The following is a 25266-nucleotide window of genomic DNA, read 5'->3' on the forward strand; positions in this document are numbered from 1 at the left end:
TTGTACGATCATGTGTGTAGAACGATACCCTGCTCAATCGATATCTGGCGTAGACTTTCTGGCTTCTGGCTGACGACAATGATGATATATTATGCTTTGATGATCTCGAATGAATACTGCATGCGATTGTGCGCAATATTCTTGGCACAGGGGTATAGTTGAGTTGCATGTGTAAAGTAAAAACGTCATATGGTCTGGTCACTAAGCTCGATCATTGTTGTGTTGGTGAGATCTAGTTGTGTATTGTATCAGCGACCATCTGTCTTTAGTCATACCTAATGGTAATAATGCTGAATGAAAGTAGCTAGATAGGCAAGCTCACGAGGATCACACCGTCTCCTCTGACAAATAACATCTCCACATTCCGTCTCTCCGCCTATCCAATTGAACAGCGATGTCAGCAGGTCGTCACTTGCAGTAGTGGTCATGGATGTCTGAATTGAGGAAAGGGGCGAAAGTGTCGACAGCACTCACTCTTGGTGGTAAGGGGTTACCTTCCTCTGTGACATCTACGAAATGGATAGTTTCCTCGACTTGTGACAGGACAACGTTCATGTGCGCATCGTAAGCCTAAAAACGATCAGTAAGTAGCTCAGTCGTCCGTTTCCTTGAGTAGCACAGCAGAGAGGAAGGATAGACGAGGTAGCCGTGCGTAAGTATCTTTCGTGATTGGAAAGGAATGGAGACAGCGACTGGCAGCAAGAGTTGCAATAGTAGATAGACCTACGTGAAGTACACCGGTGACTGTTCGGTCTCCTCGAAGTTTGATAAATACTCGTCTGCCATGAATGTCCGTTAGCAAAAGGCAAATGAGGGAAACCATCGTGTCAAGGCGGTACTCACTCGCCCAGGGAAAGCTTGACGAGGTCGAGCGGCTCTGAAATACCAGTGTTGGTAGCGTCGTCCATTGTGAGGGTGATTGGTTGAACAAGTCGGGTGTTGTAATTGGAGCAACAAGGCAAATACAGCCAAATCAACGATGAATGCAACAGTCTGTCTGTGTCTCTCGAAGCAGCGTTCAAGGTATCATTCCAAGTTACGTAAGCTGGGTTATATACGGACTGTTCTCTCGATCCCCGCTGTGACGCGTCTCGTCCCGCAGTGTCCACCTCAACTTTGACATGTTGTCAGCGGCAAAAATCAACAACATAACTAGATACAAAATCATCTCTTACATCTCCATCGACAGTCCTCCGTCCGCCCCTCTTCTCACCTCCTCATCGTTGTCCTATAATCATCGGCATATACATCTTGTAGCTGTATCGAGCAGAGGAAGTGACTATCTCGATAACAGTCAAAGCACAAAACAAAAAGGGCCGATAGCGACGCGAAGGATCGAGCACCAAGTACTAGTACTAGCGTTATATGTCCAGGTGAGTGCTCCATTGTCTTCATGTTGAACGCTCTCGCCGTTTTCGCAACATCTACGCGCCTCACAGTTGCTGCTGAACCCACGCTGATACTTATTGCTGTCATTGCTAGACGACGAGAAGCAGCTGAACTTGCTCGAGTTCTCGAACTCTCCACCCAAGAAGCTCGGACCATCTCTCATCTCTCTCCACACTATTTGAGCTCGAGCAGCGAAGACAAGTCTTCAGGCGCCGCTACGCAAGATTCAAAAGATATGGAATTGAGGCCTTACCAGCCTTACCCTGTCCCTACGATGTATCAACATCCAGTGCAAGGGACGACAATGGCGCATCACCTTGGTGCGGGGGTGGGTACGGTCAGACCAGAGGATATTATGAGACCACCTACTATCAATTCGAGGACCGGGACGGAGAGTGTTCATGCTACTTCGAGTGGAAGCGGCAAAGGTCCTTGTAAGTTGGCACGCAGTGCATTGTGGGACTGTGCGAACTGACCCAATGCTTGCCTTAGCCTACATTACCGACATCAGCTCCTTCCCACCTACCGCCCTTCCTGTACCATCAGCTGTCGTACCTCCCACCAACACAAGCAGCAACTCTACCTCACACACTCCGAGCAGCAGCAGCAACTTGCCCCCATCGTCCTTCTCCCACCGCAAACCGCCGACATCCTCTAACCCTATCCCTAGTCCCGCATACTCGTCTCCCATCCCTTCAGCCGATATCATGCGTCTTCGTACTTCCGCGTCAGGCAATGATAGGTCACATATCAGCAGCACTGAGGTATCTTCCAACAGACCACTGTTTTCTCCACCTGATAGGACTCCGCTGTCAACGAACGGAGGTCCTGCTAGCGAGCCACGCGTAACGGCGCCGGTTAAGACGTATGGCAAGAACGCTTCTTCCTCGCGACTTACACCGTCTCCCCAGAAACCGCTCGCACCGAGTCGTGTAGTCTTATCGTCATCACCGATGTCTGAAGGTCGAGCACCGGCTCTACGCAGCCCGTCAAAGAAGACCAGGCCTATCGTTCTCTCCGATAGCGAAGAAGAGGAAGAGGAAGAACAAATAGAAGCTATGACTCCAAGATCGCGTCTCGCGGTCGTCGTTCCTTTCAGCAAACCCGCTTCAGCACGTTCGGAGGTGCCAAACTCGACGCTCTTACGACATACATCTCCCGACCCACTTGATAATCTCACGGGTCAGCGTCCGTCTCCGATCAAACCCGCTCCTGCATCCTCGGCAACGACAGGTAATGGCGACATATCGTCATCAAGTAAACGAGCTTCGAGCAGAATATCGGAAAAACAAGCAAAAGAAGCGGCTGAGAAGGAAGAGAGAAGGAGAAAGCGACGAGAGGAGAAGGAGAAACAGAGGTTAGCAGAAGAGAGAAAGCGGATAGCTGCCGAGAAGAAAGAGCGTGCGAGTGCGAGTGCGAGCGCGACGGAAACTCAATCCAGGAGGAAGAGAAAGGAGACAACCCCTCCACCTGCACCTATTGTTGAGGAGGACGCAGCTGAAGATTCGATCGTGGAGATCGATCCGCCAATACCGAAATCGACTGAAACAAATGTGAAAAAGAGAAAGAGCGAAGTGGCAGAACTGCCGGATCCTGATGATGAGGATGGGGATTTCGATCCGAGGCAGATGGAGGTTGAGGTGCAAGGCAAAGGGCAGGCGAAAGCAAAGGAGAAGAAGACGAAGAAGTCGCCCGCGAAACGAGGCAAGAAGAGTGTAGTTGAGGTGCAGGAGGTTGTCAAGCAGCCTGAAGAAATAGTGGCCCCGGTCGAGGTTAACCAGGAAGAAGTCGCTGAGGAGCCGGTTCAGGAGGAAGAAGCAGAAGCAGAGGCAGTGAGTCTTGACAATCTTTGCAAACAGTCAGGCCATCGCATGACTAATACTATTCTGTGCAGCCTGCAAAATCTCCTTCACCGCCTCCAGCACCTGCAAAGTCGGAATCGCCCAAACGACCACCACTTCGACCAACGTCGAGCAACACGTCTACTCCGAACTCTTCCGTGTATCGAGATTCGCCGGGACCAATGAAGCCGGATGGTACTCGTGATACGCCTGGTGGTATCAAGTGGAAAGCTCGTGAGTCCGAATTACTCCATGACAGAGTCGAACAGAAGCTGACTAGTTCCTCTCGTCAACCGTAGCCCGTAACGATCTAACGACGGTACTTGCCAAGTTTGGAGGTACGAAGCGTACTGGCATGTCAAAACGACTCCGGATTCAACCGTTACATCAAAAGATTGGTACACCCGTGAAAGCATTACCACCACCACCTAAGAAGCCGGAGAAGAAGAAGAAGGGCGAGGAGAGTGACGAAGATGACGATGAAGAGGATGAAGAAGAGAGTGATGGTGAAGGTGGAGTGAGGAAGAAGGTGAAAGTGAAGAAGGGGAAAGGACTGGAGTGGTTCATGGTGGAAGATTAGGCAATAGTTGTACAGCAGTCTTGGGCTTTTTGATGTATCGTTTCTTGAGTGTCAGGGAGTGAGCTCGGACACATCTTTCGGATGCGACTCTGCATGTTGTAGTCATGGCATGTTTACAGCAGGACGAATTCAGTATTCAAGCGGCCTCAGAATGCTCCAACACCAACGTACACAGATGTGACATGCGAGTCAGTATTCTCGTGTTGATGATGCTCAGCGACGAAGCGGCGGCATCACCGTCAACGACACCATACCAGTCACAGTTAGCCTCAGTTTGGGTTTCCCTTCAATCCCGTCATTTGCCATCTCGTTCATCCTGACTTATGCTGATTTGCGCTCCCGGTTCAATCCTGGTCTGCTCCTTGGTTCAAATCACACCCTCAATGATCGTGGTAAAGTCATGCAATGTAGTCGATCGGCATGCTAGCGATCCCTAAATACACCGGTCGAGCCAACAACTCCACTCTTCCTCTCGCATCATCCATCCCGTGTTCTATCACTCTCATCGCTTAGAATCGGAGCTTGGAGAAGACTAAGAGGGAGTCAAAGTCAGTGACATGGCAAACAAGATTCAATCAAAACGGCTACAGCACGAGAGCTGTAGTGATAGAACACGACTTACACCACCTGTTGTTACCCTTGTTGTACCTCTCCTCGAAAGCCTTCTTGATGGCCTTCTTGGACTCCTCCCTCTGGGTAGGCTCCTTGAAGGTCTCGGAAGAGACGGAACCCTTGAGTGACTCGAGCTCGAGCATGTATCGGGTAGGGAGGAGATGGGCGTAGTTGATCACCTTGATGAAAGGCTTGACCTTGGATCGTCGTGCAATTCGCTTCTTGCCCATAGATCGAGTGACCTTGAGGGGGTATCTGCGGGGTGTCAAAACCGAATGAGCATTTGTCTAGGTGTTTCAGGCGAGCAGCGGGCGTGGAACTGGACGCTCTCAGTAAAGACCACAACTCACCGCTCGATACCAGCAACAACGGCGTGGGGGTAGGGTCGCTCCTTGGTCCCGTCATCTTGTTGCTTGATGACGACAACCTTTTTACCGGCTTGACGACCAGAGAGGACGACGGCAACTTTTCCGGGCTTGTAGACTGGGAGGGGAAGGGTCAGCAGAGTTCAGTTGGCTTATGTCTTGGTTGAGGGTATCTTCCGACTAGGAACGAGGATTTTGAGGTTGGCTGAGTGAACAGGACGTGGATCTGGACACAAAGCAGAACTACAGTGCCCAGGGCGACCGAGAGCCTGCTTTGAGACCATTCTCCTGCTCGTGTCCTCGACTCCGCTCCGCTAGCCCACACAGCCTCTCCGCTTCTGCGACCAGAGTTTCGTCCCTTCTAATAACGGGTTTCTCCTCAAAAATCCTCGTTCCCTCTTCCAGACATCCTCATCCATGATCCCTCATTCGAAACCATCCGGACAGTCGGGCGACAACGAGCTATAAGAAGATGTACTCACCTACGAAAGAGAACAAAGTCAGCATACCGTTCGACTCAACATTCGGACTGTAGCAAATTTCACTCACTCTTGACCATCTGATAGGGTAGGAGGAAAGCAACGCGAAGCAGGCAAACGGTTAGCGATTTGTCGAGATGACAGAGGTAGTTCGGACGAGGTAGGAGGTAGACTCACTTTGACACCTGTGAAACCCGTTAGTGATTGTTGAAAAGGAAGGAGGATCTAAATCTAAGCTGAAAGCTGAAATTGTCTACAAAACGACAGCAACAACCAACAACCAAGCGAGTGTGAGGGAGTGGGTAGCAAGCACACCGTACACCAAAGCGAGGGAGAGCAAGCAAGTGCACAGGGTGAGTGTGTATCCTGCGTACAGAGCGAGGGGACGGTTTGGTGGCAGCCTATGCAAACTGGTACAGTGCAGCGAAATAATGGTACAAGGGAATATTCGAACGGAGTTTCTCGGCGATTTGACGAAAAACCAGTGGCACATTCAGTCAACCGTTCCTGCAATTAGGCTTGTCTCCTTGTGTCCGTTTGTTAGGCAGGCAAGATTGGGTGAGTCGCGTCTGCGTCATATCGTAAGCATGTTCCTCCGAGTGAGTGCCGCTATCGGTTATCACAATAGAGCGAATGAGGTGCTATCAATCGTGATCATGATCATTGGGATCAACACATACGTATAGCATATCATTTCATTCCATCACATACACACATTCTTCAGCACGTCCTCCCCTTGCTCTTCCCCCTACCTGTCTCTGGTCTCGTCGATTCCTCTTCTCTGCTAGACATCAGACCACTTGACTTGTTACACATCACCTGCTGAACAGACCTCCACATCACGTGCTCCTCGTCCGCGTCCATTCGCAATCGCATCGTGTCGTCCGTGTATTCCTCGGCTTACCCATACACACACACATACCCAAGCACTCACCTTTGCCCCATCATCATCGCGCTCTGTGATCTGTACAGTCTCTTACAGGCTCGCATTCTGTCATCCTTATTCCTCATTATTCGGTCGGGTACGCTACGATTCAACGATCAACACATTTCTTCTCACGCTTCTGGACGATCCATCTCTCTCGGCCGATCAACAACGCACGCATCATGACATTACCACCCTCACTATCACTCTCATCATAGATCGTTCTCTCGCCTACATTCAAGATGTCGGCATCACCACTAAGACCACTTCTCCATCCATCTATACAACCTTCCTCCACATCAACAACAACGACCAGATCCACTTCGGGATCAGCGACAGCGACACCTTCCCTCGTCTCACAACCGACCGTTGGGGAACGTAATCTCGCTTCGTCTTCGGCATCTTCGTCTCAGATTGCGGGACAAACTAGCAGACAAGATCAAGTCCTTTATCGATTCTATCTAAAGACGGTTGGGGTTTTGGTAGAAGGTAGATTGACTCATTATGGTGGCGGTGGTGGCAAAGCAACGACGGAGAAGAAGAAGGATAAATGGGTGAGTCACTCAATCTCAGTAACAAAATGGTCGCTGATGATGTTCGTTGTCTTTTTGTCTTTGTCCAGTTCAACTTATCTCTACCCGAGATAGACTTGCATAAATCCGATCTTCAGATCTATCGATCCATATCGTCCTATCAACCATACTCACAACCCGAAGCTTCTCCTTCTGACCCCTGCGCAATCCCACCCTTACTAGTCGCATTCATACTCGATACGAGCGATATACCAAATGGACAGGCGTTACTTTGGAACCGAAATGGTGGGAAAGTAGCACTAGATACTGGATTGTTGAGCGCCAAGGGGAAAGGGAAGGAGAAGGAAACGAGATCGGGCATCGTGTTGGAACGTTGGACATTGAAAGCACAGTGAGTGGGGGGCATCGATTGATCATGCCGTCTGAGAGGTTGCTGACGATTCGTGTCTTGATTGTCTGCTAGATTAACACCTTCCGACGCTCCCTCCAGCTCACAGCTAGCCCCACATACAGCGTACCGACTTGGTATTGTCCACTTCCGAGCGCTGTACTCCCTCATCCGCTTACTACCGGCTTACCGTCTGTTTCGCCGACTGCGACGAGCAAACAATGGCTTAAGGATGGGTATAAAGCTCTGGGGCCCTGAAGGATTCCCCAACTCATCTGAGGGCCTAGCGGAAGCTTGGGAGATAATGGAAAGAGGTCTAGTGGGTCTGAACACTGGCCTAGAAGAGCTGGTCACGGGCGAAGAGGTCGATCCAGAGGAATGTCAACGTTACGATTTCCCGAAACTCGATCTTTTCGGCAATGAGTATACACTCAGCACAGATTATAGACCGGAGGTCGATTTCCATGTGGAAGACATGGAAGCTGTGTTGAGCGAGAAGTTCGTCGACATGGACGAGGACTGGTTCACACCGACCGTCGCGAGAAGGAGGTCAGAGGAAGTCAGGTCTGTCGCAGAGCAGGACCAAGCCAGATCGATCAAGAAACTCGTGACACCGACTTCGTTACAAGCCAATACCTCTCCAATACCACAGAGACAACAAGCACCCCCTGCAGGTTCGTTCGCCTCGGCAGGAGGAGGGTCTTATTCAGCTACAAGACCGTCAGGCAGCCGAGTGGCATCTGGTACAGCTGGAAGTCTGAAGAGGATGCATGTCGGAAGTGTTGGTACGGATAGATGGGGTGCTCTAGCGGAAGACTTGCCATTTGCAAGTGGCTCATCAGATACACGAGGTCAGGTAAGTAGTCTCGATTGCTACTTCGTTGCGTAGATTGACAACCTTCCGCAGGATCCTTCATCTCCGAGCGTGGGAACGCCTGCAGCTATTGTAGCTGCCCGAAGACTCTCCGGTCATTCCATTCAACCTTTCGCTTCCGCATCCCCTTCCACCTCATTACTCCGATCAACCCCGCCGCAACCACAGATTGGATCGCCAATCCCAACATCGGCATCTCGACCAGGTATGGGCGGCTCGAGAGCTTCCTCGGTCGGACGAACCAGCTCGTTCTTGTCGCAATCCGGGCGATCATTCACCCATGCTCAGATCGCAAATATGTATGCTGGCTCGGCATCACCCCCCATCACTGGTGCGATGTCAGGCTTGCATATCCCCTCTTCGCCACCGCCGGGTCAATCGCCGGTATCGCCGTCTTCATTGAGCTTCACAAAGCAACCTGTGCCGAGAAGTATATCAGGTCGACCCTTCTATATGACACCATCGGGTTCATCGCCATTCGTTCCTGAATCGCTAGAACGAGAACCATCATCCCTCTCGTCTGCTACAGGACCACCTGGTCCGCCTCATATCATCAAGCGTTATTCGTCGTCGTTATCTCAACGCTCAGGTCGGCCAATAGGAAGTCCGAGCGGCGCTGCCGGTCAGCCTGGAGGTGCTGGGTCTCAAGGAAGCAGTGGAGATGGCTCCAGCCTGCCGGGAAGCTTGGGACAACAAGGATTGTTTCGTCGGACAAGTACTCGTGAAAGCGGTTTGAGACACAGTCTGGAAGGTCCGGGAAGTCGCATCATTGCTCCTGATGAAGACGAAATCCAAGCGTTCTTGAAGACGCTCGATGCGTTACCCCAGCCACCCTCATTGGCTGCGCAAGCTGTTCACGCTTCTCGATCTCACCTGCCTTCCACCTCTTCTTCTCTTTCAGCTCCCTCGGCTTCGCCCTCCCCATCACCATTGCACACTTCGACATCTGCGTCCGGCTCACCCGGCAGACTTCTCACGGGTAGAGTACCTATGACTCGTGCGCAGCTCGACGACGAGTTGAAGCGAATGGCTGGCAGCTTTACGGTCAACAGTCAGGCAATTGGCATGGAATCGACGCCAAACTCAACTCGAGCACCGTCTTCCGGTTCGACGAATCCTTCTTCCATTGGTTTGTTAAGTGCCAGCCGACCGAGTTCGTCAGCACGTAGAGCCCCCGCGTCAGAAAGCGATCAGTCACAGGGCTCAAGACCAATGTATAGGCGCCAGACTTCTGGCGGTCCGTCTCCCTTGGGCCCAGGAACCAAAGCTGGCTCGCCATTATCGGCCAATCCAATGCAACCGCTCAAATCGGCAGATGAAATAGCAAGACATACAAGGAGGAGCGAGCCTCCACATCTTTCCGCTGCGAGAAGTCTGCCTGGTCCCGGTGCAGTGCAATTAAACGACGACCAACAGCTACCACCCTTATCACAACCGCTCCGAATTGCTGCTGGAGGAGGAGGTCATGAGCCGTCGTCCATCACTGCCGGGATACTCTCACCTCAGACGACTGGCGGTACTTCCACCACTGACTCTACGAGAACTTCGCGACGCGGACCTGTACTGCTTCGTGGTGGGTTCGGTGATCAACGAACTTCGCTCGCGTCCAGTCCATCTCATAGTCCGTCGAGAGATCTCACTCGCGGTGTTGGGGCCGCTGTAGGATTAGGTATCAACAGTCGTAATGGTGGTGGAGGCGGTACTGGCGGTGGGGACGCACAAGTTGGTTCCGTACCTCTGCGAGGTGCCGGAGGTGTTGGGGACGACGAGTTTTCATCTCCAGCGGGCGGCGTAGGAGGATGGAAGATAGGAGGTGTCAGTACTGGTGCTTATGGTAGAAGACAATCTGCTTCCAACTCGCTTGCGACTGCCAACCCCTCGTCCTCAACTACCGCTAATGCGAATAACACGGGATCACAAAGGGGCAATAAAGGTCAACGTACAGCTCCGAGCAGTCTGGGAAGGGACGGAGTAGATGAGGTCGGGTTGAGAACAACGAATCCGGCACAAAGGGCAAGGTCGCAGGGGAGAGTGGTCAGCGGTACTACCAGAGAAGAGGAGAGAGGAACAGAGTGAAGAGAATGTGTTGTAGCACCGCTCATATAGATGATAAGCATTTTGTATGGTATGCCGCTGGCTTTGAACTCGACCGTTAGATTTGTGGTGTACCTCATTGATAGAGCACGGTCATGTGGGGATCGTCGTCGCATCGAGTGCGTCAGGAGTGACAACTGCTAGGCCTCGCTTCGGACTATGACATGAATCGAGGGCCGTCAATGCAGTGTTGTTGCGTTCCGATTCATGTCATTAAGCGTCAAGAACGTTCAGGGTTTGCAACCTGTGCCCGTTGTAAGGTATCAAGACGATGCATACTCATCGCTGAGATCAAATCTTTCGAGCTTTTCGCTCCCGTCCTCGTCTTCTTCGCCGTCCTCGTCAGATTCATCGCTTTTGCCCTCACTATCGCTATCCATCATCTCATCCTCGTCCTCGTCATCGTCATCGTCAACACCTTTGATATCCTCATCTTCCTCGTCTTCCTCGTCTGATTGCTCTGCCCCGACAGGATTATCGATCTGTCCTCGTTGAGATCAGCACATGTCCACGTCGATTTGCTCGAAATGCGTAGGCAGGTGAGACTTACCAGCTTTATAAAGCTCTTAGCTACATCATCAGACGGGTCGATGTCTAACGCTTTGACGAACCATCCTCTGGCTTGTCTCATCATTCCAGGATTGGGAAGTTCTTCCATCCCTTTGAGCTCAGGAGGGGGCGAAGAGGCCGCCGAAACAGATTCATCCCTTTGACTGATCCGGTCGCTTGTTCCATCGTAAGTCGCTTCACGACTCGAAGTCGCTCCGACACGTTGTGAAGTCGGTTGAGCGAGATAGAATGAGAGTAAGCCAGCGTAAGTGTGAAGAGACGAAGATAGGATGTAAGGGTATGAATTGATATACCTATTCGCGAAGCATAGACTTGTCAGCTTTCATGATCGAGCATAAAAAGGGGAACGAGAAGCTCACGTCGATATCTCTTCGAGAGCTTGACGATATCGACCATGTTTGATCAAGTGAAGTACGACAGCGTGCAAGAAGAGCGGCTTCTGCGAGAGGATACCATCACAGCAAAAGCCAATTAGCACCTTCGTTCTGATTCACATAGCAGTTCGGAGCAAAGGGAGACAGGACATTGTTGAACCTATCACATACCTCGTTGTTCTTCGCTGCGATACGAAGACTACCGAGCCATCTCTCAACGTCTTGTCCTTCGTAGTCGGCAAAAGTCGGTTGGGCAGAATCACTACCATGTGATAGGATCAACAGACCCCAATTCCATCGTGATTTCCAATCGACTTCACGGCATCGTATCTAAGCACGACGTAGAACGATCAGTAACGCATACCTGCCAGACCATCGTACTGCCTTTGCAAGAGGTGATATTCACCAAGATGGCCCAAGCTCGTTTCGCCCTGTCCAGATCACCTCGTAACAGACAAGCATGGAGCAGATCCGTCAAGTTTTGGATGTAAACTCTTCGTATTGGGGTATGGGATGAGGTCGAACCGCGATTCACATCGTTCGGATTGAGTGGGATGAGATGATGTGGGGGCATATAAAGGGGTGTGATCTCATGTCGGGATTGTAGATGTAGACGTAGATAACAACAACAACAAAAGAAATCAGTTGCAGACAGACTGCTACGGCGTGCAGATCAAAGTCAAGTCACGAGTGCCACGTTCGGATTTTGTATCGAAAACTCCGAACAACAGGGCAATAAGCAGATTATTTCCTTTCAACTTTTTTTTTTCCCCTTGTACACCACGCGCCCTTGGAGAGTGCATAGGAGAGGAGATTGAATGGCACAGAGTGAGGAACACGGGGCTCACTGGCAGTTGCAGATTTTATTTGCTGATTGATATCCAACAAACCTCTCTCTCTCCTTTCTTCTCTCAGAACTACCGTCAGGTATAAAAAAAAGCACTACTACCAACCACCCCCCACCCCCCAACTCAAAACGCACGAATTGCTTTGTCAGCGAATTTGCTAGACGAAGCTTTCAACAAAACCAAAAAACCAAAACTAAATCATGTCCGAGTAAGTGTGAAGAGTTTTGGTCTGACCGGAGTGTCGTGTAGCACGAAAAGGGACAGGCGAAGGAAGTTGTGGGATGGTCTGGCGACTTGAGTGGGAGGAGAGATGAGGGATATCAACGATTGTGGTCAGAAGGAATGGGGCAAAGTCCTGTATGAGAAGGAAGACTAGGCATGGGAAAGCAGTAGGAGCGGTGGCAAAGCGTAGTAGTCGCATAGGGGAATAGTCAAATAAACACCAACAACTCGCTTCCTTTGCTGACGATAACTCCTTGCTGCTTGCTCACTCATAGCGCTAAGCCCGAGGCCGAAGGTGGCCTTCAGATCGATGGTGACCTTATCGAGTCCAACTGGAACCAGGTTGTTGACAAGTGAGTTGTTTTCCTGTGTCACTTTGACCGTTCGAGTTACTGATGTCAGATTCCCAGCTTCGACAACATGGAGTTGAAGGCCGACCTTCTCCGAGGTGTCTACGCCTACGGTTTCGAGCGACCCTCTGCTATCCAGCAGCGAGCCATCATGCCCATCATCACCGGCCGTGACTGTATCGCCCAGGCTCAATCCGGTACTGGAAAGACCGCCACTTTCTCCATCTCCATTCTCCAGAGGGTGAGTCGGTGTTTCTTCATGATGAACAACTTCATGTCCTGATAAACGGCGTCACCGCAGATCGACACCACTGTCAAGAAGACCCAGGCTCTTATCCTTGCTCCCACCCGAGAGCTTGCCCAGCAGATCCAAAAGGTCGTCATTGCTCTCGGTGACTACCTCAACGTCGACTGTCACGCCTGTGTCGGTGGTACCGCCGTCCGAGAGGACATTGCCAAGCTCGGCGAGGGTCCCCACGTCGTTGTCGGTACCCCCGGTCGTGTCTTCGACATGATCAACCGAGGTGCCCTCAAGACCGACGCCGTCAAGATGTTCTGTCTCGACGAGGCCGATGAGATGCTCTCAACCGGTTTCAAGGATGCCATCTACGACATCTTCCAGCTCCTCCCCGCCGAGACTCAGGTCGTCCTTCTTTCCGCCACCATGCCCACCGAGGTTCTCGAGGTCACCAAGAAGTTCATGCGAGACCCCATCAGGATTCTCGTCAAGCGAGATGAGCTCACCCTTGAGGGTATCAGGCAGTTCTGTGAGTAAACCCACCTCCCCAAACATATTACCCCGTGCTGATTTCGCGACCTAGACATCGCCGTTGAGAAGGAGGACTGGAAGCTCGACACCCTTTGTGACTTGTACGAGACCGTCACCATCACTCAGGCCGTCATCTTCTGCTCTACTCGACGAAAGGTCGACTGGCTCACCCAGAAGCTCCACGAGCGAGAGTTCACCGTCTCCGCCATGCACGGTGACATGGACCAGGCTCAGCGAGAGGTCATCATGAAGGAGTTCCGATCCGGTTCTTCTCGTGTCCTCATCGCCACCGACTTGTTGGCCCGAGGTATCGATGTCCAGCAAGTTTCTTTGGTCATCAACGTGAGTAGCTTGTCGACATCAGCGGTAGATTGTTCTGATGCTAAATCTTGCAATGCACAGTACGACCTCCCCGCCTCCAAGGAGAACTACATCCACCGAATCGGTCGAGGTGGTCGATTTGGCCGAAAGGGGTGAGTTTGGTTTACAATAATCGTCAACGACTTGTGCTAATCCTTGTCCCTTAGTGTCGCTATCAACTTCGTTACGCAAGAAGACGTGAAGATGCTCCGTGAGATCGAGACTTTCTACAACACCCAGGTGGACGAGATGCCCCTCAACGTCGCCGACCTCATCTAAGCCTATCCTCCCTCCCTCCAATACTCCTTCATCTAAAAAGACGCTCAGATACTATCGTCTATCCCTTTTTTAAAACTCTCTTTGATACATTATGTGCTCGTTGTCGTGGAAGAACCGTCGTAAAGGTCGGAGACCTAAACGAATTTGTGGAGGTAGAGTCATGTTGTTTGAGGAAGCTGCTCTGGTGGATTCATCTAGATTGGGAAGACGTTTTCATAAATTCTCTTTAGCTTAATCTGAGAATCTCGCTGTTATAGCTCCTGCATGATGATATTAGGTTTCATTTCATGGTTGTGGTTGTGGGCATCTGTTGTGTCAGTGGTCTGCGAGCATAGACGAGTGACCATCAATGACTTGTAATCACGGTACAATTGAAGCGTGAGGAGTAGTACAGTACAAATGAGCAGTAGCTCATCATTTCGAGAGTCGAAGTCGTGGATGGAATCGGTCTGCATGAACCTTATAAGAGCAGTGTTTCCCGTACACGTCAAGACTGCACAGAAGCCTGGACCTGTGTTGCCTGTCGCTACATAGTACGACGAAGGTCATCGGAGCGGTGCAAAGAATACATCCCAAACCCTATTATACTAATCTAGCCTCTGTCGTCGGTCCCGTACCCGCTGTTGACGTCGTCGTCGTCGTTGTCGTCGTAGATCCACCATTTCCAGGCCACCTCCATCTTGATCCCCCATTACTGTCACCACTAGCAGTGCTGTTTGTCAAGTTTGCAGAAGAGGTAGGGGTTACAGGAGTCGCTTCCACTGCTTGGGCAATAGAACTGATCTCAGCTTGGGAAGGTGCTGACGCTGACGTTGTCGTTGTCGTTTCGTGGACGGCTGGAGAAGTGGCGGAAGTGGACGTGGGGGATTTACGAGCTAATCGTTCAGCTCTCATTCTGGTCATTTCGTCTTTTAGCTCGTTATGCGTTTTAGGTGTTTGCTAAGGACACAGATAGAGATGGATCAGCGTCATGTCTGCGCCGTCAAATATGAGGTCCAGTAGTATCGTGAAGGCGGGGCGTATTGGGTGTGATCTTGATATTGCGTTGGTAGGATTGGTTGGTTGTGTAAGTAGGAGAGAAGACTCACATGTGTGGTTTCGTATGGTGGCCAGAATCGTTCTTTGTACTATCATAATAACACACGATCGTCAGCTTGGCGTTCGTTGTTCGTTATGAGCGGTAGCACGGTAACACGACCACAGGAGTAATGGCAGACGTACAGGTCGAACATAGTCATCGTACCTTTGGGAAGAAAGAGAGACAAAGATCAGCGTTATCGAAACAAGGGTAGGAGAGGTATCAGGAAGAAGAGAGGGGCCACTCCAGCTCACCATTGAGGATCACCGAATTTGTACATCACGTAGATCGGAGTGAACAGGTAAAAACCGAATTTGAAGACTTCGACTACAGAGATGCGAGGGAAGATCGATCGTCAGTCGTCTGGCAGACAAGCGAGGAAGGGCAGGGGGCAGGAACTCAGAACCCCATGCTGTCTTGGAGCTCACGATTTGGACCACCCATTTTGTTTGATTTGATTGCGATTCTGTGTCGTGCGACGTTGTTCAACGCAATGAAGTCTGTGACAATTGAAAAATAGCCAATTGGAAAGGTCGGAACGAGCAGGACGTTGTGTGCAGACGCAAGATGTTGAATTGTCAACACGTGACTTGGATATTTCGATAACCCTCCGGTCACCGTCCTTGTTATTTGGTTGCGCTGCCCGAAATGTAAATGTTTGAATTCTCGGATCTCGTACGAGTTTATTGGATACGTGGGTGACTTTACCTTTCGCGGAGCTTGTATATTTATCATCTTGTAATCAAATAGCGAACATCACCAGTCAGTGAGAGCAATCGAAGACGCAAATTAACGGACAAGTGCAAAAAGACGATACAGAGAATTCACCGAAAAACGGAACACGTAACACAAGATGGTCGCGACTCGTGCTTCGAGACGATCAGGCGTAGGAGTTGGCGCTGGCGAGGATGAGAATAGGGTGATTGCAGTGGTCACAGGAGCTAACAGGTGGGTGGGAGGGAGTCTATATCAGACTTTGACGGATGAGCTAATGATACCTGCTTCTCAATACAGTGGATACGGTCTTGGTATCTGTCAAGCGTTATTGACGAACCTGTCCTTACCGCCCGGTCATCCGATCCCAGCCTCGACACCTATGCCTACAGCTCTCCCTCCATCCATGCGACATCTCCTCGACCACTCTTCTTCTGAGGAACCCACCAAATCGATATCCGATCGAGATTCACCCACCTTAACGATCATCCTCGCCTGTCGATCAGAGTCTAAAGCCCTCGAAGCGCGTCAGATCTTACTTGATGGGCATGAGAAAGACCTCGAGAAAAGGAGGAAGAAGGGGATTTTCCCGGCCAAAGGGTGGAAAGATGGTCTGAGGATTGTGTGGGAAGGGTTGGATTTGGATAATCCGGGTTTGGGGAAAGCAGGCAGGGATGATGGTTTGCTAGGGTTTTGTGAGAGATTGAAAGATAAGTGAGTGATCACGCGGGAACATCACTCCCTCTGAGGGGATCAGAACACTCAACGACACAATCCTGGCCGATGTCAAAGACTTGATCATTGCGTCCGCTTCTGTTTATTTCTTCGTTGCTCTCACTGTGTAGGCTCATGCTGAAACTCGTTCACCCCCAGATACCCTTACATCACCACGCTCTACCTCAACGCGGGGATGGGCGCTTTCGGTACCATCGACTACCTAGCATTCTGCACCCAGATCCTGATGCAGGGAATGCCAAAGGCGATGGCCCAACCTGGTTATCAGAACGAATACAAGGGTGCGATGAGCTCGGATGGAGAGAGGGGGATGGTGTGGGGAGTGAATGTCTTTGCGCAGTATATCCTCGTGAGTGTGTGACACGTTGCGAGTAGATTTGCTCTGTGTGCGAACAGTCGAGCTGATGACAGCGTGGTGAATTTCGTTGTATTCTCTAACAGATTCGAGAGCTCATTCCTCTACTGCGCCGATCTCCCGAATCCCTACCCTTCTCCCCCCGTGTCGTGTACACCTCTTCCCTCACTGCTTGGATGTCCAGATTGCACGAAAAACCCTTGGACGACTACCAGTTACTTGACTACGAAAAGTCCTATAGTGCCAGTAAATACATGGGCGATCTTGTCATGTGTCAACTTGATCGAGAGTACAACCCCCCCAATACGAAGGAGAGAGGTGTGAGAATATTCACAGTTGACCCTGGGGCTGTGACAACTTCCCTCACGCGAGCTGGGTTCGGGACAAACAAGTTCTTGATTCAGATCAAAGTATTCTTGTACTATTGGTCATTCTACCTCGTGAGTCGGCACTATAATCATCTTAAGTCTGTCCGTAGTGAGGCTAATCTGACTGTACCCAGTGTCGACTCCTCGGATCACCATGGCATCCCGTCTACGCTGATCAAGGCGCACTGCCGATGCTCTATGCAGCACTCATTGCCGACATGTACCTCTTACCACCGAATCAAGTGCCCTCTCAGAAGTTCTCAGTTCTGGCTAATCGATGGGGGAATACCAAGGTGGCTTATGGAGAAGTGGACAAGTGGGAAGAAGCGGAAGAGTTAGGAAAAGGAATAGTGGACAAGTGTGAAGTCTTACGGAAGGAATGGAGGAGAAGATCGGGTTTGGAATGATAGTCTGGTCAGCGCTACACGTAGACTGAGCCACGGCACCTGCATACACCCATTTACATCCACCTTGAGATAACCCATTGTTGATATGCATTAAGATTTGGCCATTGCGTTGAGTCTCCTTCCGCCGCTACGGTATGCGGTGCGGTGTGCGCCGCCACTCTTGTCGATTGCTGCCACGCGTAGTCGAAGATCATGACGCGACAACATAGCACAGAGAGTAGTGGGCAAGTACATGGCGACAACATTATGAGAGACTATAAAGAACAACATATCCATTCATCACGCATCTGCTCATCATCCTCTGGACCGGAAACTACGACGGGATCTGGAAGGCGAGACCTGACATTAGAGTGTATGACGACGTAAAAACAACATAGGCAGTCCCAAATGGTAAGTTAGCCAAGACATCCTCCCCGGGTCTGTATTGTTCTCGCTGACCGTTCGCCGCCTGCATTTGTTTGGTAGGACCACAATCTTCTCGTCTCGGAGCTTCAAGCCTTATCAGTCGAGACCAAAAGACGCAATCCAGAAGTTAGAGATGTGAGTCTTCGTAGCTCAAGCTCTGTCATGGAGGATTCGCTGATTGTTTTCCCAATCTTGGAAACAGGCAAGCGAAGCTGCGTTGGAACTTCTAAAGGGCGGTGCTTTAGGGAAAGAAATTCTACATCGTAAGTTACCAACGCCAAACTTGTATATATGGGCGAGAGATGTTAAATCTGGAGAGAACTGGTGTAGAAAATGCCGATACGTTGTTGGAACCTATCACCTTGGGGTGCAAGACGAAGATTGCAAAAGTTATAGGGATCAGTATCGCAGCTTTACAACGACTAGTAGCATTAGGTGGTGTTCCCACTGTAAGTTGATAACTCCTTCAGACATAGCAGGGTTGAGACTGTACTGGAGAGTCCTGATCTGATACTTCCTCGTATCTGTGTCTAGGTCAAACTTCCACAAGTGTTGACGACGTTGACGAGCGTGGCGAATCAAGCTGTTGATATACAGTTGAGGATACTTCAGACGTTGTTGTCCATCTTGACCTTCAACAAGGATGTTCACGATGAGGTTCTGGGTACGGTAAGTGCTCTTTTCTATTCGCTGTTCAGGACGTCTCGTCAAGAGACCTGGTTTGATCAATTACCGGAATGTCTCGCTGACATGCTCCCCCCCCCCTTCAGGCGCTCCTCCTCTGTTTCAAGCTACAAGATTCTCGAGTATCCGTCGTCTCCTCCACTGCAGCCGCCACACTCCGACAAGCTGTCATGCTCATATTCGACCGAGTATCCACCGACCCTTCTCCTTCTTCCTCTTCCTCCGAGACGACACTCCTGCCTCTGACATTCGCTACAGAACCTCCGACTGAACTACACATTTCGCCTTCTGCTATGGACACGTTCAACATCTTCTCGGATCTGTGTCTCCTCACTGCTTCGGCGGGGAGTCATGGCTCCTCATTCAGTCTGTGGGGAGGAGGAGAAAAGGAGAAGCCGAGGTTGTTGAAGTTGAACACTTTGCATAGAACCTTCGGGTTGGAATTGATCGAGAGCATTCTGAGCGGCTATGAGGAGGGTGTGAAACAGGTATGTTATACTTGTGGTGCTTGAAGGTTCTGTGGACTGATGTTATCGTCTGTTTAGCGGCCTGAACTCCTGTTCCTTCTTCAAAATTCCCTCGATACACTTCTGCTCAAACTCCTCGCCGAGAAACCGACATTCCCCATCGCTCTCCGCGTCTGTAGACTCATCTTCCTGCTCATCAGATCTTTCACAGATCAACTACCAAAGCAGGTGGAGACGTATCTCATTGCGCTGATCAAGATGGGTATGGGGGATTCGGAGGGTGAAGAGGGTAAAGGGAAGGAGGTACCGCCTTGGTTAAGGGTGTTAGCCCTGGAAATACTGCGAGGGTGAGTTGTCATTGGACCACAGTATGAACTCAGCTGATGATCCGGGTGTAGAATCTGTGGTGATCCGAAATTGCTTCAGAACATTTATGCGCACTACGATCAAGCCGACGGACCGGGACTGTTCAACAAACTCGTATCATCGCTTAGTCGTTTAGTCAACGAGAAACCTGCATTACTCGGCATCGGTAACCAGATGCACGGTCTAGGCATACCCAACACCGATCCTACTAGTCCTGGAGCTACTTCGCACGCGGGATACCTCGATATGGGTCTTGGTATGGTTGCCTCTGCTGCGAGTGTCGGGGTATCGACCATGAACGCGATGATTGGATCTGCAGGGGGTGGATTAGGACCGCAGTCGTCAATGAAGCAAAAGCTGTGAGTTTGGCAATTTTAGCGAAAATGTCCATAGTTCTGACATCAGTCTTAGGATTGATCAACATGACAAAGCGGAAGCTCCTCTCGTGCCCGAAACTTACATTTACCTCCTGGCACTCCAATCGCTTGACGCGATCGCCCAGGGAGTCTACACCACCGTCGCCCAGTCCGACATCACGCCGACGATCGTCAGAGATATGGCTTCGTCCTCTTGGCCAGCACTTCTGGCTGCCCTGTCATATTGCATCGCGACAAATCTGTCTGACACGATCTTCTCCGAGGTCCTGACTGCCTTGCAAGATTTCACGATCGCATGTGGATTACTCGAGCTGAACACTCCCCGAGACGCCTTCCTCAGTACTCTAGGCAAGTATGCGGTTCCACCACCTGTCGTCTCAGCGATGCAGACCCATTTAGAAGCGCCAAACTCCCAACGGAACGTCGGAGGGATCGCAGCAGACGCCCTTGGATTCTCGGCATTAGGCGTTGGGGGAGCCACAGGACCACCTAGTCTTTCCGAGAGAAATATGGCCTGCTTGAGGAGTACAGTGAACACAGCGAGAGTGTTAGGACCGACATTAGGCGAAGCGTGGCATGACGTCTTGGAGATATTACAAAACGCCAATTTCATGTTCGCGGCTCGGAAGCCCACAATCAGTCGACGACCAACGGAAGGATCACCCGGCGTACCCTCAACACCAGGCGCTCTTCGGACTATCAACGAGACAACAATAGCGGAGACAAAGCCTGATATCCTGAAAGACCTGGATCCTGAATCAATACAACTTCTTGTCAATGCCCTGTTCGACTCCTCAAGAGATCTACCCGATGATGCCTTCACTACCTTTATCACTGCTCTGTGCCAATTAAGCGCTGAGATGATAGGACTGGACGCCAAAGGATCCATCGTCGTCGACTTGACGGACCACTCTGTGCCTTCTACGCCTACAATGGCTCTTTCACCTTCCCAAGATCAGATGCGACGGCGAACAAGCGGCATCAACATTTCACATAGTATTAAATCCGGAGAAAGGTCTTTCAGTTTGACCAAACTACGGGTGGTCTCGACACTGAATATGAGTAGGATCGTGACGAAAGAACCCGAAGTGGGATGGAAGGTGATCACGCAACATCTTCTGGCTGTTGCGAGACATCTCACCGCACCATCGACTATTCGAACACAAGCTTCCGATACATTAGGAGAACTGCTGCTCTCTTCGGTCAGGATTGGCAAGGATTCGAGAATACAACATCAAGTCTTTGACGTCTTGGTACGTCAGGTCGATGTCAACCCAGTCAGTTTCTCGGTCTCGACGGACTACGATGTGAGATCCTCTGGGTACCAGACGCTCAACCACTTACTTGAGAGTTCTGGTCACGCTTTATCCGTCGGCTGGGCGACGATCTTCGGAATGCTCGATGATGTATGCAAGGAATCCGAAGAACCCGCATCGCAATCGCTCCAGCGTGCCGACTCGTCAGCCTCCTCGACCTTTGCCGATCCCCGTCGACCGTCAATGTTCTCCCGAGGAAACGCAAATCTCGTTCGAATTGCCTTTCCTTCGCTCACACTTATCTGTACCGATTTCCTCACCTCTCTCGATGCTGATTCGATGAGGAGATGTATCGCTTGTCTCGGATGTTTCGGTCGACAAAGAGAAGACGTCAATATCACACTTGCGGCTATCGGATTGTTGTGGAACGTGTCAGATGCAGTACAGGGCGATTCGAAGGAATTATGGTTGTATCTCCTGACAGAGTTATTGGAACTAGGCCGAGATTCACGACTTGAGGTCCGGAGCAGCGCCATGCAGACTCTCTTCCGATGTGTCGAGCTATACGGATTCGGCCTATCTCCGGATTTGTGGCAAGACGTCTTTGGCAAGGTGATCTTCCCTCTCCTTGACGCTGCACAGAGTGACGAATCGCAAGTCCTCGCACTCACGTCTGTCGGCGCGATTTTTGGGTCCTTCTTGTCGTCGATCGCGAAACTGGAATCATTCGACGAGATATATCAGCGATTCCTCGATAAGATATACCACGCATTCGCAAACGAGCCTCGACCTTGTTGTACCGCTGCCTTGAAGGCATTGGAGAAGGTATTGGTCGCCGTGGAAAAAGGCGTGGAGGGGAACACAGCGAGCGTCGTCAATGCGACTTGGGAGACGTTTGTTCAGATGGGGAAGGTCTTTGTTGAGGGAGAACCATATACTCAAGATAATCTCGTGGCGCTGGTCCGAATAGCATCACTGCTTCACGATCAATTATCGACCGAGCAAACAGAAAGACTATCGCAGCTTTCTGCCATTTTGCGATCAATCATGACATACACGCGATCACCGGAATATCGACCAGATAACGATACGATGTCGCCACTCCAACAATCCATTTCGAATCTCGTCTCCCGTTCCAAGTCGTTCGGAGCCAATATCGTCCTGGGCGATTTGGCAGAGTTCTCGTCGTTGGCGTATATGGGCGTAGGGGAACAGAGTATGAGCTCGAAGTTGACGTATGTCGCATTGAGCAAGTGGGCAATGCCGAAGATGGGAGAGGTGCTGGAGAAGAAGGCGAGAGACAAAACACTGTATGAGGATGGGACGGTAGAGAGTGTGCTGGGTGTGAGTTATCGCTCATCACGCCTATCTCAGACAAGGAGCTGACTTCAAGGGGATCAGGCGTATTCGATACCGATCAAGTTGAAGTACGATTGTCCGGCACCGAATCGATTCGGTGACGACCCGCCACTATGGAGGACAGTGAGTGTGCTATCTGTGTGCAAGCCGTTATACTGAGAGCTGACATGTGATGAAGGCGATGATCACGCTGGTGTCGGTGTTGGATTTGGTGATTGCTACCCTAGATGTGGAGAGTGAGTTGATGAGCGACAAATGATGATAGTTTGCTGATCAAGTCGCAGCCATCGTTGCGGAGCGATTTGAGGGCATATGGGCGCAGATCATGGAGATCTTCAGTGGTATCTTGTTGGCCGAAAGGTGAGCTGGCGCGCTGTGCGTCGTTATGTTCGGCGTTGTGTATTGATGAACGATTCGCGAAACTCATAGCTCTGAGGAAGTCACACCAGAAGACGAGACATTCGTCATCGACCATCTCACCCAGATTACTTACGCCGTTTTACCTCGTCTGGGCGACACTCGTATCCCTGATCGAATAAACATCCAATTCTCCGAAGTCTTACGCAAAGCTAGTAGGATATATCACTACGACGTCCGACTTTCTGTCGGAGGAGGTGGGACGACTGCACCTGGTATACCTGAGCATCAAGAAGGGTTGAGATATTGGGCTTTGGACCTGTTAGTTACCGCCGCGACGAAGGGAGAGCCCGGTGAGAATGGGAGTGAGAAGGAGCGACGGGTGGCGGGATTGACGATACCTGCTTTGATGAAGAGGTTCGAGGAACCGATGGAGAGGTTTTTGGATGATAAGCGTCTCAGAGGACAATTACCTCTTGGTCGGTGAGTGGCGGTTCTGGTCTTGTTGTCTGCAATGTGGGGTTAGGCTAATGATGGGTCCTCACCTGACAGAGCTAGGGAGGAGGAAGTGTTGTATATCTTGAGACATCTGGCAACGATGAGGGTCTGGGAAGGGAGTATGAGCTCCACTAAGCCAGGTGAGTGTGGCGGAAGATGTCGCGTCTAGTCAACGCTGTGACCGTACCACATTCTCTTCACTCTCCGTGACAAGGCATCAGCCCAGACATATGCTGATAGCTACCCTAACATTCAGGTTCCGACACCCTTGCTGCAGTATACAAGACCTCCTCTCGATCCCATTTATTCCACTTTTACCCTCTCTTACTCGAATTCAGCTTCATCCAAAACCAGATGCCATCAATGTGGATCTTCCCTTCCGAACAAGCAAAGCTATTCGACCTACCCTCTCTGTCTCAAGGCGAGAATGATGAAGTAGATGCGGGAGACGGGGGTGATTTGATAGAGGTTAATGCGAGAGAGTTGGCGAGGAGATGTTTGGAGTTGATAGGTGTAGAAATGGGTTTGGGGGCATATGAGTGATTGATCGATTGTACAAATAGGGACTTTGGAAGGAACGTATATGGCTTTAACTCATCATCTTGCATATATCCATCAACGCATGCTACGACATGTACATTTTCATCGTCAAAAGAAACACCTTGCTCCAACACACATATCCAGAACTACGCCATAAGAAGTCCGCCGGGTTGCTCGAAGTACTCTCACCTGGCGATCGAGACAGCGATGTCTACTAGAGATTACCTAGCAGCCCAAATCAAGGCACAATATCAGCTCAGCAAACCGACTTGATCACATTGCAATTCGACTTGACTCACCTCCAAAGGAGGAGGAGGAGGAGGAGGTTTGTTTTGTATCCTTCGTCCCAGTCTTTGACTGCAGTTTCTTACTTGAAAATATTGCATCGGCCATCTGATCCCGAGTCTTTGGCTCCCTCTTCTGGTAAGAGGGAAATGGAGTGAGGTATGATGATGGTCCGGTCGCCGCGCCTGTGCCTTGTCCAGAATAAATGGACATGGCGCCAACGGATCCGCTGCCTGAGAAAAGGCTGTCGCTGGTAGTGGTGGTCTTGTTGGTGGATGGGGTGGTTGGCATGATTGCAGTGTATTGTAAATTGGGTAGGAAAATGGGTTTCGTGGTGTACTGAAATGTGCTGTTGTGTTGGTTTCAACTTGATAGATCTGTATGGCGATACGATTCTGGCTGAAGAAGAAAAGTATACAATATGATACTGAGAAACGAAAAAAGAGTGTTGTCGTCCTGTCTCCTAGGGGGAGGGGGGATAGTCTTTTGTTGTGCAGAGACGATTAGGCTCTTCGTTCGCAAAACGAATATGGAACACCCAACCTTTGATCTTCCTGCAAAGGTAACATCATGCGTAAAGGTAGCCATCACGCCATTATTGACATGATACGAAACGGAGGAAGGTGTGGGGCATCGTCTCCTTTCATTGGGACGAAATGTCCATGTCGTACACCAAGAAACGACTTGGCACTGTCCAATGTCGACCTGGGCTGTACGTGTACTCTTACTGTAGCAGCAAGTGGGAATTGCATGCCCGGGGCAAGAACGAGTGGAGTACAATACCATTCTAATACAGTATCGTCGCCTGTGAAGAATTATCCCCTTCAACACTCTCTTTTCCATACTACTAAACGTGCCGTGGACGGTTTAATGTCATGATCTGACCTTTTTGCGTTGATGCAGCAGCACAACGATCATATAAGTTTTTATCGAAGCGTTTCACGATTCGCACTTGTACAGGAGCTGAAATTTTACTGAGTACACCTGCACTTGCAATTGCACCTCGACCAAACTCTCACACTAGACACGATTCAGCACATCGTATAACTTATTATTCAGAGTCAGTGATCTCGACACGAATGTGGAAACGGCGAGGGTTGGTATTATCACTTCTGACTCTCTCTCTTGTTGCTCGGAGGTATTCAAGAGGACAATGATACCTA

General features: G+C 50.5%; 10 protein-coding genes across 10 annotated transcripts; 5 read left to right on the top strand and 5 right to left on the bottom strand.

Moving 5' to 3' along the window:
* Nucleotides 1-211: 211 nt before the first annotated feature.
* Nucleotides 212-908, bottom strand: CI109_105109 (uncharacterized protein; the record flags this gene model as incomplete). Its single annotated transcript, XM_032003129.1, has 5 exons — nt 212-232; nt 323-376; nt 475-570; nt 728-779; nt 844-908. The coding sequence occupies 5 exons, from the start codon at nt 906-908 to the stop codon at nt 212-214; spliced, it is 288 nt and encodes a 95-aa protein (XP_031862451.1).
* A 485-nt stretch (nt 909-1393) lies between these two features.
* CI109_105110 (uncharacterized protein) lies at nt 1394-3810 on the top strand (the record flags this gene model as incomplete). The annotated part of the gene is made up of 4 exons (XM_032003130.1): nt 1394-1823; nt 1882-3221; nt 3284-3464; nt 3530-3810. 4 exons carry the CDS (start codon nt 1394-1396, stop codon nt 3808-3810), a joined length of 2232 nt encoding a protein of 743 aa, XP_031862452.1.
* A 509-nt stretch (nt 3811-4319) lies between these two features.
* CI109_105111 (60S ribosomal protein eL27) lies at nt 4320-5346 on the bottom strand (the record flags this gene model as incomplete). The annotated part of the gene is made up of 4 exons (XM_032003131.1): nt 4320-4342; nt 4433-4677; nt 4773-4905; nt 5337-5346. The coding sequence occupies 4 exons, from the start codon at nt 5344-5346 to the stop codon at nt 4320-4322; spliced, it is 411 nt and encodes a 136-aa protein (XP_031862453.1).
* A 1087-nt stretch (nt 5347-6433) lies between these two features.
* Nucleotides 6434-10062, top strand: CI109_105112 (uncharacterized protein; the record flags this gene model as incomplete). The annotated part of the gene is made up of 4 exons (XM_032003132.1): nt 6434-6745; nt 6814-7115; nt 7188-7968; nt 8020-10062. 4 exons carry the CDS (start codon nt 6434-6436, stop codon nt 10060-10062), a joined length of 3438 nt encoding a protein of 1145 aa, XP_031862454.1.
* Nucleotides 10063-10173: 111 nt separating this feature from the next.
* CI109_105113 (uncharacterized protein) lies at nt 10174-11598 on the bottom strand (the record flags this gene model as incomplete). The annotated part of the gene is made up of 6 exons (XM_065967607.1): nt 10174-10237; nt 10360-10562; nt 10631-10943; nt 11010-11089; nt 11196-11354; nt 11431-11598. The coding sequence occupies 6 exons, from the start codon at nt 11596-11598 to the stop codon at nt 10174-10176; spliced, it is 987 nt and encodes a 328-aa protein (XP_065823679.1).
* Nucleotides 11599-12182: 584 nt separating this feature from the next.
* CI109_105114 (ATP-dependent RNA helicase eIF4A) lies at nt 12183-13852 on the top strand (the record flags this gene model as incomplete). Its single annotated transcript, XM_032003134.1, has 7 exons — nt 12183-12229; nt 12370-12447; nt 12505-12685; nt 12746-13211; nt 13266-13555; nt 13616-13686; nt 13741-13852. The coding sequence occupies 7 exons, from the start codon at nt 12183-12185 to the stop codon at nt 13850-13852; spliced, it is 1245 nt and encodes a 414-aa protein (XP_031862456.1).
* Nucleotides 13853-14434: 582 nt separating this feature from the next.
* On the bottom strand, nt 14435-15374 carry CI109_105115 (uncharacterized protein; the record flags this gene model as incomplete). The annotated part of the gene is made up of 5 exons (XM_032003135.1): nt 14435-14791; nt 14941-14979; nt 15074-15095; nt 15185-15257; nt 15359-15374. 5 exons carry the CDS (start codon nt 15372-15374, stop codon nt 14435-14437), a joined length of 507 nt encoding a protein of 168 aa, XP_031862457.1.
* A 409-nt stretch (nt 15375-15783) lies between these two features.
* CI109_105116 (uncharacterized protein) lies at nt 15784-17509 on the top strand (the record flags this gene model as incomplete). The annotated part of the gene is made up of 5 exons (XM_032003136.1): nt 15784-15878; nt 15945-16358; nt 16518-16728; nt 16821-17174; nt 17237-17509. 5 exons carry the CDS (start codon nt 15784-15786, stop codon nt 17507-17509), a joined length of 1347 nt encoding a protein of 448 aa, XP_031862458.1.
* A 387-nt stretch (nt 17510-17896) lies between these two features.
* CI109_105117 (uncharacterized protein) lies at nt 17897-23821 on the top strand (the record flags this gene model as incomplete). The annotated part of the gene is made up of 15 exons (XM_032003137.1): nt 17897-17899; nt 17975-18049; nt 18117-18177; nt 18245-18363; nt 18449-18583; nt 18685-19086; nt 19144-19412; nt 19464-19790; nt 19843-22408; nt 22466-22546; nt 22602-22659; nt 22708-22783; nt 22853-23263; nt 23333-23418; nt 23535-23821. 15 exons carry the CDS (start codon nt 17897-17899, stop codon nt 23819-23821), a joined length of 4956 nt encoding a protein of 1651 aa, XP_031862459.1.
* A 182-nt stretch (nt 23822-24003) lies between these two features.
* On the bottom strand, nt 24004-24394 carry CI109_105118 (uncharacterized protein; the record flags this gene model as incomplete). The annotated part of the gene is made up of 2 exons (XM_032003138.1): nt 24004-24029; nt 24118-24394. 2 exons carry the CDS (start codon nt 24392-24394, stop codon nt 24004-24006), a joined length of 303 nt encoding a protein of 100 aa, XP_031862460.1.
* Between the last annotated feature and the right edge of the window lie 872 nt (nt 24395-25266).

This window comes from Kwoniella shandongensis, chromosome 9 (genome assembly GCF_008629635.2).
Source record: "Kwoniella shandongensis chromosome 9, complete sequence".
Classification (NCBI taxonomy): Eukaryota; Fungi; Basidiomycota; class Tremellomycetes; order Tremellales; family Cryptococcaceae; genus Kwoniella; species Kwoniella shandongensis.